The sequence below is a fragment of the Heptranchias perlo genome, chromosome 24, assembly GCF_035084215.1.
Source record: "Heptranchias perlo isolate sHepPer1 chromosome 24, sHepPer1.hap1, whole genome shotgun sequence".
Classification (NCBI taxonomy): Eukaryota; Metazoa; Chordata; class Chondrichthyes; order Hexanchiformes; family Hexanchidae; genus Heptranchias; species Heptranchias perlo.
In genome coordinates, this window is record NC_090348.1 from 16,005,529 (window position 1) to 16,022,729 (window position 17,201).

The 17,201-nt window shown below is 38.9% G+C and overlaps 1 protein-coding gene across 3 annotated transcripts in view; it reads right to left on the minus strand.

Annotated features, from left to right (window-relative positions):
• Positions 1–17,201, minus strand: part of LOC137341588 (proton myo-inositol cotransporter-like) — a 112,654-nt gene that overhangs the window by 46,704 nt on the left and 48,749 nt on the right. For 2 of the 3 annotated variants that reach the window (XM_068004817.1, XM_068004816.1), the window contains exon 4: positions 7,837–7,945. The exons of the other annotated variant lie outside the window; for it this stretch is intronic. In XM_068004817.1, the coding sequence (XP_067860918.1) occupies positions 7,837–7,945 (109 nt within the window). The remainder of the gene's footprint in view (positions 1–7,836; positions 7,946–17,201) is intronic. 3 annotated transcript variants of the gene reach the window in all.

A 17,201-nucleotide genomic window follows, 5' to 3' on the forward strand; every position in this document is an offset into this window, starting at 1 on the left:
ACAAATTTTTAAAAAATAGTTCCAGTACCAGCCCTGCAACACCACACATAACTCAGGTCTGAGGACAACCAACATGCAGCACCTTGCCCCAACTAGCAGGCATTGACCTGTAGTCTAGTAATCTAATTCCTCGATTTACACTGTACCCCCAAACTAAAAGAAAAATGGTCTCAATTGGGACTTAAATTTAAAATAAAATAGAATTTACAGCACAGAAACAGATCATTTAGCCCAACTGGTCTGTATCAGTATTTATGCACCACACGAACCTCCTCCCACCCTACAACATCTATCCCTATCAGCATATCCTTTGTCATAAGAACTAAAAGTGATATAAACAGAATCAAGAACTCACAGGCAGTGGGAATTCAGGAACGTTGTGAACACAATTAATCAGTGATTTTTTTTAATTAACTACTCCTACTGATATATCTGTATCTTGACTGAAACAAATAAAGTCTAGAAGATTTCAATACTAGCATTTAAATATTAAAAATCAATTCACAAAAAAGAAATAAAGCCACTAATACTCATAGAATCATGGAAAGTTACAGCACAAAAGGAGGCCCTTCGGCTCATCGTGTCTGTGTCGGCCGAAAAAGAGCTATCCAGCCTAATCTCTCTTTCCAGCATTTGGTCTGTAGCCCGGTAGGATACAGCACTTCAAGTGCACATCCAAGTACTTTTTAAAATGTGTTGAGGGTTCCTGCCTCTACCACCCTATCAGGCAGTGAGTTCCAGACCCCTACCACCCTCTGGATGAAAAATTTTCTCCTCAGCTCCCCTCTAATTCTTCTACTAATTACTTTAAATCCATGCCCCCAATTCTTTACCCCTCTGCTAAGGGAAATAGGTCCTTCCTAGCCACTCTATCTGGTCCCATCATAATTTTATATACCTCAATTAAATCTCCCCTCAGTCTCCTCTGTTCCAATGAAAACAATCCCAGCCTATCCAATCTTTCCTTATAGCTAAAATTCACCAGTCCTGGCAACATCCTTGTAAATCTCCTCTGTACCCTCTCCAGTGCAATCACATCTTTCCTGTAATGTGGTGACCAGAACTGTATGCAGTACTCAAGCTGTAGCCTAACTAGCGTTTTATACAGTTCTAGCATAACCTCACTGCTCTTATATTCTATGCCTTGGCTAATAAAGGAAAAGTATCCCATATGCCTTCTTAACCACCTTATCTACCTGTCCTGCTACCTTCAGGGATCTTTGGACATGCACTCCAAGGTCCCTTTGTTCCTCTATACCTCTCAGTATCCTCTCATTTATTCTGTATTTCCTTGCCTTGTTTGTCCTCCCCAAATGCATTACCTCACACTTCTCTGGATTGAATTCCCTTTGCCATTTTTCTGCCCACCTGACCAGTCCACTGATATCTTCCTGCAGTCTACAGCTTTCCTCCTCACTATCAATCACACGACCAATTTTTGTATCATCTGTAAACTTCTTAATCATGCCCCCTACATTTAGGTCTAAATCATTAATATATACCACAAAAAGCCAGTGATCTAGTACTGAGCTCGGTGGAACCCCACTGGAAACAGCTTTCCAGTCACAAAAACACCTAACGACCATTACCCTTTGCTTCCTGTCACTGAGCCAATTCTGGATCCAACTTGCCACTTTCCCTTGGATCCCATGGGCTTTTATTTTTCTGACCAGTGGGTCCTTGTCTAAAGCCTTGCTAAAATCCATGTCGACCACATCAACCGCACAACCCTGTACGACCCCCCTTGTTACCTCCTCAAAAAATTCAATCAAGTTAGTCAGACACGACCTTCCCTTAACAAATCCATGCTGACTGCCCTTGATTAACCCGTGCCTTTCTAAATGACGATCAATACTGTCCCTCAGAATTGTTTCCAATAATTTGCCTACTGAGATGAGGCTGACTGGCCTGTAGTTACTCGGTCTATTTCAAATATCAATTTTAATCTGTGTGGGGAGCATATTAATAGTCAATGTCCAGATTTCAGTAATAAAACAAAATTAGGAAATTATTCATTTACTTTTTAGAAAAATACTCAAGCACTGGTACTGGTTTGTTATTTCATTCTGAGAAAATAGCTACGTACAAATCGGTTTATGTGTCACTCAATGATTATATTCTCACACCTGAAATGAAAAGACGCCTGCATTCCTCAAATGCAATGCATTCTACCTACAATGACTAAAATGCATAAGCACGTTTCCTTTTGCAATCATGTTGAAATCATGTTAACATTAAATATTTCAAATTGAATCATGGTTAAATAGTAACACTTTTTTAATAAAAATACAATAATGCTATGCTAGGAGTATACTCGTTTGAAACCCTAGTCATTGTAAATAATGAAGCAAATTTATGTGTGGGCTCAAATCAAAATCCTAAGTCTAGTAACCATGGCTATGGCATGAACAGATACAAGACATCCTGAACAAAAAATGTTTATCTGGGAATTCTTGATAAACGAGTCCTCACAAGAAGTCATTGGCAATGCAGACATTGAAGTACCGTCCTATTAATTCAATTTATCTGATAATTCAGGTTTTTTAAAGCATTAATTCCTACTTATGTTACTTGCATTGCTCAATTCAAATGAGTGGAGAACTTGAAATTTTTTTAGTGCAAAAACTGACTGAGTCATCAATAGACTAATACCTTAAAATAGCAGGCTGATTTTAAATTGTCCACAATTGTTTCACAATTTTTACATCTGACTGATACAAGCAGAAAATATCGATATGAACTATGTTTCACACTTGAGTTTCGAATGCTTTCAGAAGTACATTAATAATAGGCAAATCTGATGATGCCAAAATAAATGTGGTATTCAGTCCATACAAATGGCTAAACTACCAATCTATATTAAAAGACACAGGTGTATGAAGCAAAAAATTGTGTGTACCATTTCATAAATGCAAATTATATTTTTGAGAACTTAGAAATAAAGTTTTAGTTGTTTAATCTCAGTAAAGATCACAAATTATATTATATTATATTATATACAGTAACCATCCCCAGACAAATGCTGCTATCTGCTTATCTAGCTGACTTCATTGCTTCCCTCTGGACAGCATATTCCTTAACAAATCAAATTTCCCCGAACTAGATAACTTTACAGTTTCATGAACCGATAGGTTGAAGGCACAATTCTTCACTAATCTCACTACTAATCAAAATTTAAAATGGAGACCCATCCAACTATGAGTGAAATAACAAATTGAAAACATTGGGAAAACTGTGTCCAATTGGGGGATAAAAAAGTGTCCAAACACAACGACCAATTGCTTAAATCTATGGGTAAAAAGGAACTTTTAATACTATGTAGGAAAGGCAAATAAAATTGAGATAATAGACGATTACCCATCTTTATTGAATCAAGGACTTATAATCAAATATGCCTGCACCCAAACTAAACAGGTATCGGACACTTTAACCTGCAGTTAACCTTTTTTTCAAATGGAGGTTGAAAAGACCTTACATTCTGGAGTTGCTTCTTTACATTCTCAAGAGATGGCAACTGTTCTTAATTTGGTCTGACATGGATACCTTTTTGGGTTCAGTGGCATCAGTTGCTTCCATAAGCTGTCTGAGTGCCTTACCTTTCTGGGAGTTAACTCACTCTGCCCTGTAGCACAACCCAGGGATCTAACAATAGCATCCCCATGTGATCTGGACTGGATAATTTGTGTCTTTTGCATGAAGGCTGCTTCAATCTCTCTGAAAGTGGACCGAGTGAACACTTAGTGAGATAATGCTTCATACAAAACACTGAGTTGTTTTATTTCACAGCATGTGGAAACAGAACAGATACAATTTTATTCATTTATTTCAATCAATATAATGTGTCTTCATGTAATAATATAAAACAATGAACACACTATGCTTCCCCATATTAGTGGGTCATCCTATTTAAATAACTCCCCTGAATCCTAACCTTCACAAGTCTTTGCTGAAGCCTCTCTGCCTCATAGCTTCTCGGTTTCAAAAGCTTGACTGCCTACCAGCGTCTGTGATTCTCCTTTATCCCTCACTGTTCACAGCCAGAAACAGCCAGAAACAGATCAAAGACCTACAAACACAATGGAGGCAAGATATTTAGCAATTACAGAAACAAGCTAACAAATTGTTTATTATTTGCAGTCTATAAGGAAACATCGAAGCTAGCTCATTATCAGCTTAACCTTTATCACTTGCAGGAATAGTTTGCTTTAAAACACAATATTTAAAGCAACTCATTTTCCAATACAAAAACAAAAAATACTGAGACAGGAGGTCGGGCAGCAGCTGCGAAGAGAACAGACAAGTTAACATTTCAGGTGTGGACCCTTGGTCAGAATTAGAAGATGAACAGTATTTATAAAGAAACAGAATAAAGGGAAAGGGGGTGGAAATATGCATGCATCGCAAGACAAAAGATATATATAATGCTAAAGTGGAAAACAAAAAATAATTGAATGGTTGAAGTAATATTAACTGGGACAATGGAAGGCATAATGAGAGAAATTAATGACATTTACAAGACACAGAACGTGTGAGTAGCAGAGGCGGTGGGGTAAGGGAGGTAGAAACGGAAGCATGAAAAAGCCATTTAATTATCTCCTGTTTTTCATTTAAGCACTTTAGAGGAGATCCATTTTTTTCACATCTGTAATATCTTCCAGTTCTGGCAAACAGCCCACACCTAAAACATTGCCTTTGCTTTTCCCTTCATAGATGCTGAATAGCCTGCGGAGTATTCCAGCATCTGCAGTTTCTTTGCTTTTTCTTTTTGTTCCCACAAATCCTTTGTGATCAAAAGATCCTGAAACATGACAGCAATGTTTACTGGTCAACTGCACTAGAGTCGGGCATGGACATCAGATCATCTGTATTAGTTTGTAGGAATGGGTCAATGAGTTATAGTCAAATCTTTTAATAAAGCTCATAAGGATGAGTAATGTTTCTTTGATCAAGAATCCCTCTGATCAAAATTAGACATGCTGACTTCTAAAGACCACAGTGAAACTTCCTTTGGAAATATGTTAAATAAGAGGGTTGAAAGTTTCAATTAATTTCAAAAATATATCTCAAAATAGAGTTTTCTTTTTTCCTATGAACATCTGCATAACATTTTTATTAGCATAGATACTTTGTGCAGAAATATCCCAGTAAAAAAGACAAAATCCCCACAGTCCTTTCCATAAGTCACACAATTAGCAACACTTCATGCCACCTTCAAGCTCACCTTGTCTATCAGGCCCACACCTTGTTCCTTTGACCCCATTCCCACTAATTGCTGACCACCCAACTTCCCTTCCTGACCCCCATTCTAGCCGACATTGTAAATGGTTTCCTTTCAAAACCGCCATCTTCACATTACACCCTCAAAAAACTCAAACCCCCTGCCATTGCAAACGACCATCCCATCTCCAACCTCCCCTTCCTCCCCATAGTCCTTGAACTTCTTGTCACCTCCCAAATCCTTGCCCATCTTTCCCCCCATCTGCATGTTTCAATCTCTCCAATCTGGTTTCTGCCCCTGCCACAGCACTAAAACGGCCATAATCAAAGTTACAAATGATATCCTCTGCACTCTCTCTCCTCATACTTCTCTACCGCTCTGCAGCCTTTTATCACGGTCATCCACACTTCCAACTCCTGTCCCACACTAACGTGGCTTAACTGCCCTTGCAAGACCGCCTACTTCTATCGTTGTAACATCACCAATCTCTGCCCCAGCCTCAGCCCATCTGCTGTTGAAACCCTCATCCAGGCCTTTGTACCTCCAGACTGCACTATTACAATACTCTCCTGGACGGCCTCCCATCCTCCAACCCTCCATAAACTTCAGCTCATCCAAAAGGCTGCTGCCCATACGGTATCCCGCATCAAATCCCGCTTACCCATCACCCCTGAGCTTGCTGACCTCCATTGTCTCCTGGTCCCCCAACGCCTCAAATTTAAAATTCTCATCCTAGTATTTAAATAGCCTCACCTCCATCTCTTTAACCTCCTCCAGCCCTAAAACTCTCCACATAAGCATGAAAATAAATCGTTGGATGGATTTCATATTGATCCTCTCCCTGCATCCATTAATTTCTGTGCACACCTTCCCCCCACCTCCCCCTCCCCCTTGTATAGCAGCTTCAATTCATCATTGTGAGCAACAGCTGAGGTGTATGTAACCTTCTGACAAAGAAACTACTGAGCACAGTTCAAGTAATACTCCTGGTTGGGAACAGAAACATGTTTACATTCCTTGGCTCCTGAATGGCTGGAACCGTCGCTTTCCTGTTTAAGAGAAAGCGCAGCACATGACTGGATACTTGTATGTGCAGAGCTCACTCCCAGCAGTTTGAATATTTAAATGTAATGTAGAGAAACAGAGCAGCCATTTTGCATGCAGCAAGGTCCCACAAACAGCAACAACCAGATAATCTGTTTTTGGTGGTGTTCATTGAGGGATAAACATTGGCCAGGACATCGGGAGAAATTTCCCCAGTCTTCTTTGACAAGTGCCATGGGATCTTTTAGCTCTACCTGAGAGGGCAAACAGGACCTCTTGGTGTCAGTGAAAAGCTAAAACTGCTTTACACCAACACTAAACATATACTGTTAATGCACCGACAGAATTAATTAATTGTTTACTGCATTTACAAAATACAGTCTAGTCGTTGAGTTTACATTCGCAATGTTATAAATCTTTGAATTTAATGAGCATTCAAAAAAAGGGCAATTGAATGCACACAGTTTCATTACGAGAAGTACAACAAAGTATGCATCTTTGGGATTTGTACCCTATTGCTTGATTAGGTGCGTTATTAGCTTAATTACCTATATTCTTTGACTTAAAAAAAGGACAAATAAACTGTATGCTATTTCAATAACACATTGAAAATAGTAGGCTTGAAAAATTGGTGATTTTACAGATATGTCGAATTGTCTTAAAACAGTACCACATATCTTTAAGGAAGGAAACCTGATGTCCTTACCCAGGCTGGCCTATATGTGACTCCAGTTCCAGGCTAACTGCCCTCTGAAGTGGCCTAGCAAGCCACTCAGTTGTATCAAACTGCTACACCGTAGCAGTTCTAGAAAGCAGCCCACCACCACCTTCTCAGGACAACTAGGGATGGGCAATAAGTACCAGCCTTGACAGTGACCCCCACAACCCAAGAATGAATAAAAAAAAATTAATCCAGTTCTTCAGATTGGCTTGTACAAAAGTCTCCTAACATTGTTTATTAAAACACTAAAATGTCTTAATTACTGTATTGACTTTTTAAATTAAAAGTAATATGAAAAAAATTACATAAGAGTTAGTTAGAACTTGAAGCATATTTCAGAAATTCTTTTAAAAAAGACTTAGCCACTTTAAATGGAATATTAAATGATATGGAGACCAAGCAGTAGAGTGAGATTAGACTAAGTGATTGATGTGGATTAAAAAATGGCATATACTTGATGAACCAATTTGCCAGTTTCTGTACTATGACATTTTAGGATTCCATCAACATGCTGAAATTCCTCAGAATGTTTGGTTATTTCTGAATTTGGTACTTCAATGATTCAGTTCTACAGCAACAGAATACAAATTACACAATTAACCAGTCAACACTATCCTACAAAACACATTTAAGGACATTACATGTTTTGTACAGCATTTCAAAAGCTGCCCTGGCTTATCAGCCATAGCACACTCAAAAGTTCTTTATAAGGGCATTGTCAGTAAACACAAAAAAATTTAACTCCTAATTTATAATATTATTTGAAACATTACGGAGAATAAAGCATTTAAAAAACATATCAACATTTAGAGAATCTTGGTAGCATAATTTTAGGAGGGAATTGGGTACATACATGACAGTGTTGATACCAGAAAGTTGCTGAAACAGCTGCATTCCACATCCAACTATCAGCGCTCTACGAGTTGGGGGGTACGTTAACATCTTCCACAACACGGTACCACCTATTACAAAGGAGAATTCACATCATTGATCTACACATACACAACTCAAACCATAGGACTTCCACCACATTTCCATTTCAATAACCTGTAATTGTCACAAGCTCAAGATGAAACAAGAGGAAAATTTTATACATTTTGCTGATTTCCAAACAAAAACAAATTTCTTGAATGACTTAATTCACAATGAAATCCATATACAGACTGCCGGCAATTTTCCGGCCCAATTCCCAACGAGCAGAAAATGATACTCTGCCACAAAAATACCGCTAGTAGTGCCACTCTTCGTTCTCCCCACTACGGCTTTAGCATAGCGGTAAATGGTTACTGCTAATTAAACCAAAATGCCAATTTGATAAATTAAGAGGCAGATGACAATAGGTTTAGCCTACCATTTTCAACTGTTCTAAACTCATTTACACCACCAGCACTAAGTTTCAAAGTTTATTACTAAAAGTAGATTTAGGCTATTGCAGTTTTTAAATGCATGACAGAATTCAGAGTAAAAGTTAATGCAATGTATTATAATGCATCATAAGGCAACACAAATGTTCTGACATTGCTGCATGGGCCAATATGTGTGAAGTACCTATTAGCTGTGCAGTTGTATGAGTCAGACACTCAAAAGACCCGTGATTACAATCCCTTCAGGTAAAAAGTAATTTAAATGTTGCAACTTGACACTTTCCGCATTAAAATATTTGATAATATTCAAAACAAAAGCCAGAGAGTAAAGATAGAAAATTCTAGCAACAGAATGAGCAATACATAAAGTTAAGAGGCACCATGCTGCAGTTTTTCAAAACTAAATTAGTATACTATATACTATATACTTTAGTTTTAAAATACTGCTGAGTGCTGCTAATCTACTCAGTAACAGGGATTCAAGAACAAAATTGATCACTACCAATGGAAAATTCTCAACTAATTAGGTCGTAGCAAGGTTGTTTTGAGCATTTTTTCATCACTGTAGTTACAAACTGTGATCACTAAAAGTGGATTGTAGTGTCCAAGATATTTAGTTAGACTCTTTCAAAACTTATGACTGGGTGTTCCCTTCGTTGCTATCCTCAATATGAAGCTGCTGAACTTCATATTGAGGATGGATTTGCATCATCTGGAACTATTCAAATTGGTCCAGTTTTAATATTTTGCTATAAGCCAGGCCATTAGAAACCCTAACAAGAAACAAGATTTAAAAAAAAAAACAGAAAAGTAAATTAAATGTCGAGTTTATAATGGGAGGAAAAAGCTTGCTAAAATATGGAGAGACACAGAGAGAAAAAGAGAGAGACACACACACACACTAAATTGCAGAGTCTGCAAAGTTACCAAATGGAAAGGGGTAATGCTTTTAATACAGATACTGGCCACATTTGCAGGGTTACCAATTGTCTATATATCCTATTAAACAGAAATGATAGAGAAACAGACAGACAGACAGACACACACACACACACACACACACACACACACACACACAGAGGGAGGGAGAGAGAGAGAATGGAGAGGCATGATGATTTTAAGATATAACAGACACCTTCAATCATTGTAAGTCCCATGAATAGTCATTATACAATGTGCTTGTGCAACTGGAAGTAAGCTAATTGCAACATATTTGCCAAATCCAAATCTTTCTGTAAAATATCATGGACATGGACACAACAAACAAGCATAAAGATGCCAATAAGCTCTTGCAAACCACCCTCATGAATGACTGGACAGTTTTTTTGTGCACATCATTTTATTAAGCATTTTATGGCAAATTCACTAAGTCTGTGACAGCAAAATAGATTAAGCCTTTTATAGTAAACTAGTTGATTGTCCATAGCATTTCCCATCAAAAAAGCATTTGTCTATTTTAATGGAAGTGTTAACCCTTTAAGATGCAGGTTTGACACTTAAAATAATGGCCAAAGAAATGTTGTATGATTTTGCATGTTGTCACCATATTTCCCTCTATCTTTCTTTGTGGCTCAGACATTATCTGCTGATCTCAGAATCTCTTCCCTCTTTCCCAAAGTCTGTCCTTCTCTGTATCCTTTCTCATCCCTATGCTTTCCACTTGGTCATAAAATTTGTAGCTCTATCTGTATTTTTGTTTGTAAGTCTGCCTACTTTTCACAAACTTAGACTTCCTAATTGCATTTTTTAAAAAAACTTTTAAATTTGTTTTATTTCTTACAGTTCAGTATACATTCTTGTAAATCCACTTATAATATGCTATTTAAGTTTACTCTCTGACAAATTACCCATCCTTAAAGCCACTGTTGTACTGGGTCCAACAGAGCCAAGAGTCTGAACAGGTCAAACTGCACTCAGATGGGATAGGAAATTCAGAAGATGAGGGCTAGAACTTCGATGTGTATAATGTGACAAGACTCCCTCTTCAAAACTGCCATGAAAAATTTATTTGACCCATCAAGGTGAATTTATACACCCTATTAGTCCATTTTTATGGCACACAGTCTGCTAAAATTAATTTTTTGTATCTGCTAGGTTATATTAAGCCTCTTGTGACAGATTTATTACACCTGTCAAATCAAAATGTTTCAAGCCTGTCACAGAAATCTATTAAAAATGTTACAGCCCAAAATGAAAAAAAATGATTTAGCCAGTGAAGCACTTTTGGGTAATATTTGTCACCTTTTATTAGAGTTTGGGTACTGAAATGCTTCAACACGTATGGAATGACTGCTATCGACATTATAATATAAAACTTCTACCTCACAGAGGTTTATTAATTCAATTGAGGATTTCAGAGGATGTCTAGCTCAGAGCAAAAATTCAAGGGTTTATGAATGTCATCTAATCCTAGAAATTAATTGAGATCATATAATCATTGGGTGTTTAATAAAATGGGTTAATTTTCTGTTGTAATGCAACTAGAGTACTGAGGAGGAAGCTGCAGTATTGTGGTGGCCTGTCATTAGAACCAAGTGTATTACTGCTGATGGAGTGACTTGAAACTGAAAGACAACAACACCATACAACCACTCTGGCATGTGCATGTTTTATTGTCAAACAGTTGTTTACTAGTCAATGGACTATGCAGAATATATTGTGCTGGAACTGGAAATGAGAGACCAGAATTGGCCAGAAAAAGGTAATATACTATACCAGTTAGACTTTTGCTGCCTGGATAATTTAATTCACCATTAATTTCCAGAGATTGACAAAAGATTATACAGTTCCAGAGATATAAATGGAGAGCTTAAAAACAAAGGCACCTAAGGAAAGTAGCCAGGTAACTGCATAAAGGGCAAACTAAAGTTTAAAACTCAAGCATGACATTATTGTGCTTTCTTAACAGTTAGCAATATTGATCTCACTTACGTTAAAAGTGTTAAGGAAAAAAAAAGAGAAAGTCCTCCTACATTTAAAGTTTTCCTCCAGACAGGTTAGTGAACGAATCACACTGAAGGAATTCATATAGATGCTCTAGAATCAGAAAAATAAGATGTTCAGTAAGGATCTCCAGTTCTGCTATCACTCGCAGTACAATAAGACATTCCTCTTATGCTGGGTGTAGTGAATACAAGTTAGAGCAGGAAGAATTGTATTTAGTTGCTGATCGGATGGAGGAAAGAAATACCAGCCAGGGGAGAAAAAAGGGAGGTGTCTAAATGTACTGTTTGCCATAAAATTTTGAGTATCCTTGTTTAGGAAGTCCTCTTGGATTTTCACCAACAGTTCTGTCGTATCAGTTATAATTGCAAATGGTGCTTCGAGCACCACTATAATAGTCATTCATTCTAACGGAGACATGCATGTTTGCCTATCACTAAAATCTATTCTTTAATAAGGTACACCATGTACAAACTGTCATACAGTGACAAATGAAATACGTTCATAAACAATTAAACACGAAGGGGAAAAAATTGGATAGGGCCTATTATTGGCGGGGGTAGCGCGATCTGCTATTACCCCACACCCAATGGCCCCTGCACAGGCAGGTCGAGGCTTTTGTGAGGCCTGAGGACCACTGTTCCCTCTAAGCTGCGCGCGTGCACAGCCACGCAGCTGTCTGTTTTGGGCTGCGCACTTAAACATTCCGTCTGCGCACCAAACCAATGTTCTCGGCCCCTCTCTCACATTGACCAGTCTCAGGTCCCTCTCCCACACCGACCAGTGCCTGGACCTCAGGCCCCTCTCCAGCTCTGCCTCCACAGTCCCCAATGCTCCACTCCAGGCGGGGTGCTCTGCCTCTGGTGCTCAGGAGTGTCCAGAGGTCCAAGTGTCCGATCCCGCAGCTCCGGCCCCAGGCACTGAATTGTTTACCGCTGTGCGAGGAAATGCAGTTGGCAAGCAGCTGATTGAGATGCGCAGAAACCAGACCAGGAAGTAAAATCGAAACCGATGTGTTTGTCAGTGGCCAATCACAGACCGGACTACCTATCCACCCGGAGGCCAGGCATCGCCATCCAATCAGAGGCCAGGCATCGCCACCCAATCAGAGATGAGGGGCCCATACGTAGAAGCAGCCAAAACCAATGAGACCTGCAAGATGTACAATTGGAATGCAATAATTTTTTAAACCCTGCTGAGGAGTCAATGGAGGGGGGGAGGGAAAAGCTTTAATTAAACTGTTCCCTATCATCAAATTCACAATGACTGACTTGACAGCTGTTTTGTATTTCTGACTCAATTTAAATATTCTGATTGCACATGATATATTTCTGATTGAATTGGAGTCATTAAGCTGATTAGAATTGTTCCCATCAGATAATTTTTAATAAAATATAACGAGACTGGTCTGCTCAATCCTAGTGCAACTTAAGAAACCCATTTCATAAATTATATAAATTTATCAGCCAATATAACATTAACTTGTTACGATTATCCATTATTTTGTACATTTGTTCTGTTTGTTATATACCCTGAATAATGTTTTCTAAAAAGATGTTCTATTTCAAGTTGTGATTTTTTTCACGGTGGTACACAGAGCCTTTGTATCGGTGCACAAACCCAAATTCATTCCACACATGGCCAAAAAAAATTAGAGGGAACCTGGCAGTGGACTTACCTTCAAGCAGCGTTCCGAATCAGCGTTAAAATGAGGATTCAATGCAATTTGCACTTTCCACCAGCACGAGTGGTCAAGGTGAGTGAGGTCAACCGTCAAGTGGCATCTCCTACCAATTGCACCACTAGCCGTATCCACTGCTCCACGCACTACACCCCATCCCCCAATACCCACATACCAACAAACTCTTTCCATCAGTACTCAACTCTTCTAATCAGATGCTTCCTCTCATCTTTACACATTACCGCTGTTGCAAGCCACCCACCCACAACTCACAGGCCACACACATTGGCAGCTATTCAACCATGACAGGCACATCACCCAGACACACGTCCCACTTTCTTGCAGAAGGTGGCGCATAGCAGGAGGCAGCAAGTGGCAGGTATTTAGCCCCTCGAGCCTGCTCCGCCATTCAATGAGATCATGGTGGACATGTGACCTAACTCCATATACCCACCTTAGCCCCATATCCCTTAATACCCTTGGTTCACAGAAATCTATCTCAGATTTAGAATTCACAATTGAGCTAGCATCAACTGCCGTTTGCAGAAGAGCGTTCCAAACTTCTCCCACCCTTTGTGTGTAGAAGCATTTCCTAACTTCACTCCTGCACGTCCTGACTCTAAATGTTAGGCCATATCCCCACGTCCTAGTATTCAAGTATAGGAGACCTCCAAAAACAGTTACAAATGTCTCTGCAGCCAGAAGCAATAATCCAGCCACTAACCTGTAAATCCTGCATGGTCCCTTTAAATAACACTAGCAGGGGTCCTCCAGGCATTCTAAGACATGTTCAGATGGTCGGGGTTAAGACCATGCGTTGAGTTGAGCATTAGACATGACTGTGGGACTTACCACTTTAAATCAGCGTTGCACACTGATTGTATCCATTTTCTCCTTACTTTACATGCTTCTGGCGTTCGTTATCTGCGCCTGCGCTAACTCCCATATCAAGATGGCATCCGGTACACGTCACGCTGGAAACGTGCATGCACAGCCAAGATGCCATCTTTAATTTGACCAATTGGCCATTTAAAGCAACTTGCTGTAACCTGAGCTTTTCACTTTTGGAAAAAGACCAAACTAGCATAACTGTTGATAGATCATTATTATGGATAGCGGTTAAGTCTTAGACCAATCAATGCTGAAATCAAAACTTTGCGGTCCGAAACAACGGGCGCTACATGGCCCAATTTAATGCCCTACATACCATGTCAAGTCAGATGTTAGTTAAGGATACATTATAACCTCAGAATTCAATGCGTATATACACAGAATTATAATGGAAATAACTGCTGAGACACGAGCTGGAATTCAAATCAGTAACTAACACATTTATCATAGACTTTTGCTGTGCTGTATTGGCTTTTTGTTCAAAACGAACAGGACCTGCCAAAGCCCTTTGCCATCTATTCAAAAGGGACCGGACCGCAAAGTTTGGAATCAGAATTGATTGGTCTAAGACTTAACCACTACCCGTAATACTGATCGATCAACCGTTTTGCTGGTTTGGTCTTTTTCCAAAAGTGAAAAGCTCACGCTACAGCAAATTGCTTTAAATGGTCAATATGGCACTGAAGTAGATGTTCTAGAAACAGAGTCAGCACCTGAGTCCCTTCTCTACATTGCAGCATGGAATGTTGCAAATGGAAAGGCAGGGAGCAATCGGAGCCTGCACCAAGTAGAGCCACAGAAAGGGGCAAGCTATAGCTGGAGCTTAACAGCACACAAGCTTTTAGTGTGCAGTGTTTATCATGGGCAGGTTTGAGACTGTAAATTACTACTTCCTTTAAAAAAAATTGATATATAGTGGAGTCGGTGAAAAACAATCATGGCAGCTGTATCAGAGATAAAGGTTTGTCTTGCATTGCATTTTGGGCAGAATTGTTTATGCACAAGAAACCTTCTATAAATACAACTAGTGAATAATCAAACTAAAAATATTTTTTAAAACATTTAAAGTTGATGAGAATTCACAATCGACAAGTCACAACATTCACTACCAATACAATTCATTCTATATATAGAATTCTTTCAAGGAACATAGGCCAACAAATAGACCTCTCCCTTCGCCACGCAAGTGTCACGCTGTTCCCGAACCCTGGCTGTTCATTCACTGCCCGTTTTGAAATATACTTTGCAACATTGGCCTTGGTAAGGTCCATTTTGTGCTGCCATAGGGAGATTAGGCCATCGCATTTTTTTATATAAAAAATGATATTTAATGAGGAAGGGAAAAATAAGGCAACAAAACAATGGAACAGATAGAGGTGAGGGAAAAGGTGTGCAAGTTAGAAAGAAAGAGTGGAATACAGACAGAAATGAAAAAAAGATATGAAGACAAAGAAATAAGCTCTAGGGAGGTTCCAATTGTGCTAAACAGCTCCATCATGTGAAAGATCATATGCTCATTTTGTAGTCTCTAACTGTTGCTAAAATGTTACAGGTACTCCTGCACGAGGCAATTTAATATTGTAAAGGGAGAGATCATCTTTTATCCTAATTCTTGTACTACAAATGCAGAAGTTTAAAAGAAAAATTCTGAAGTGCGATCAGCCAAAATACAAACTAAGCAGAGCTGATGCAGTTAATAAATGCAAGGAGTCTGCTACTGCCAGATATGAGTCATAAGGAAACTGACTGCATCCAAGTAACAATTAACTCGACCATATTTCCTGTGCCAATCTTCATTATATAAATAAGCAAGCTCAAGACAGAGGCTTCTAAATGATTAATTTTCCATTTTATTGTATTTAGCAAATAAAAGCTGTTCATTTCAAAATAAACATAAAGCTCTGAATTATTGACAAAAAAAATTTGATTTTTAGAAGGAAATTCCTTCCTCCCTCACTACAGTTATCCCCACGAAAGGACCCCAACAGCTAATTTCAAACTAATGAGACCAGAATGAGTAGGAAGTTAAGATTACAACTGCAGGTAGAAATCTCTGGGAACCAAAAGCCACGTTATTAATGTAAAGCTGTATTGGTTGTAGATTTGAAGGTAATGTGTTCTGAATTATTAAATATGAACTGCAAAGCCACTGGCAGTATTAACCACCTGATATCAACCTCCTGACCGTGGTACAGATTAGAGATGGGAATTCATGAAAATTGCACAAGGTCATCATAAAGTGGTTGAAGTGAACCTCTGCCCAGACTTAGCTAAGTTATACATTCAGCACAGATATCAGATGGGCAATTTACAAGTGTATGGAGTAGCTTACCAAAGACTACCCTCAGTATAAATCCTGAGGAACCACATTCACTGTGTTATCTCTAATGTATGACATAACAAACAGGTTTTACTTTCCTTTCCACAAAACTTTAGAAAGGTGATAACAACACTTTAAGGTCTTCTGAGAACAAAAGTCCCTTGTTCTGCCAAATGTGGATTATTTCAAAATACAGGAATTGAAGCTAATCTGCACAGTGCATGAGCTGGCATCTTATTCCAAAGGTCAGTGATCCTCTGGGAAAAGAAAAACCTCCCGACATCTAATCTAGCTCTATCTTTGCATAATTTATATACATATCCCCTTGTTCTCCCTAATTTAATCTAATTCAAATAATCTGTCTACATGTACAGTCTGGTCCCTTCATCATTTTAAATACTTCAATCAAATTTCCCCAAAGTCTATACTTTTCTAGAGTAAAAAGATTCAGCTTGCCGAGCTTATTGTGACAACAAACTAGGTATTATTGTAGTGCCTCTCCTTTAAACCTTTTCCAGGACCTCTATTATCTCCTACTAAGTGAGGGGACCACAACTGGACACAGTAGTCCAGATGAGGCCTAACCAAGATCATGTATAAAGATATTATGGTGCTTTTTGTTTTATATTGAATCACCCTAGCTATATATCCCAATACTCTACTTGCTTTCACTATAGCCTCTCTACACTGGCCGTGGGTCATTAGACACTTGTGCATCACAGCACCCAGGTCTCTTTCCTTCTCAAAAGACTTTAATTCAGAGCCCAGCAATGTTATACACATGCTTGGTATTAGCCCTCCTCACACCGATTACACTACATTTATCAATATTAACTGTCATCTGCTAGATGCTGGCCCATTCCCCCAGTGCGTTTAGAAGAGATTGTAATTTTTTTTCTCCTCAAGGGTTCCGACACCACACTGATGTTCATGTCATCCAAGAACTTGCGGACAGTACCCCGAAATCCTTCACCCGATCATTGGTATAGATCGTGAAGAGTAATGGTCCCAACACCAGT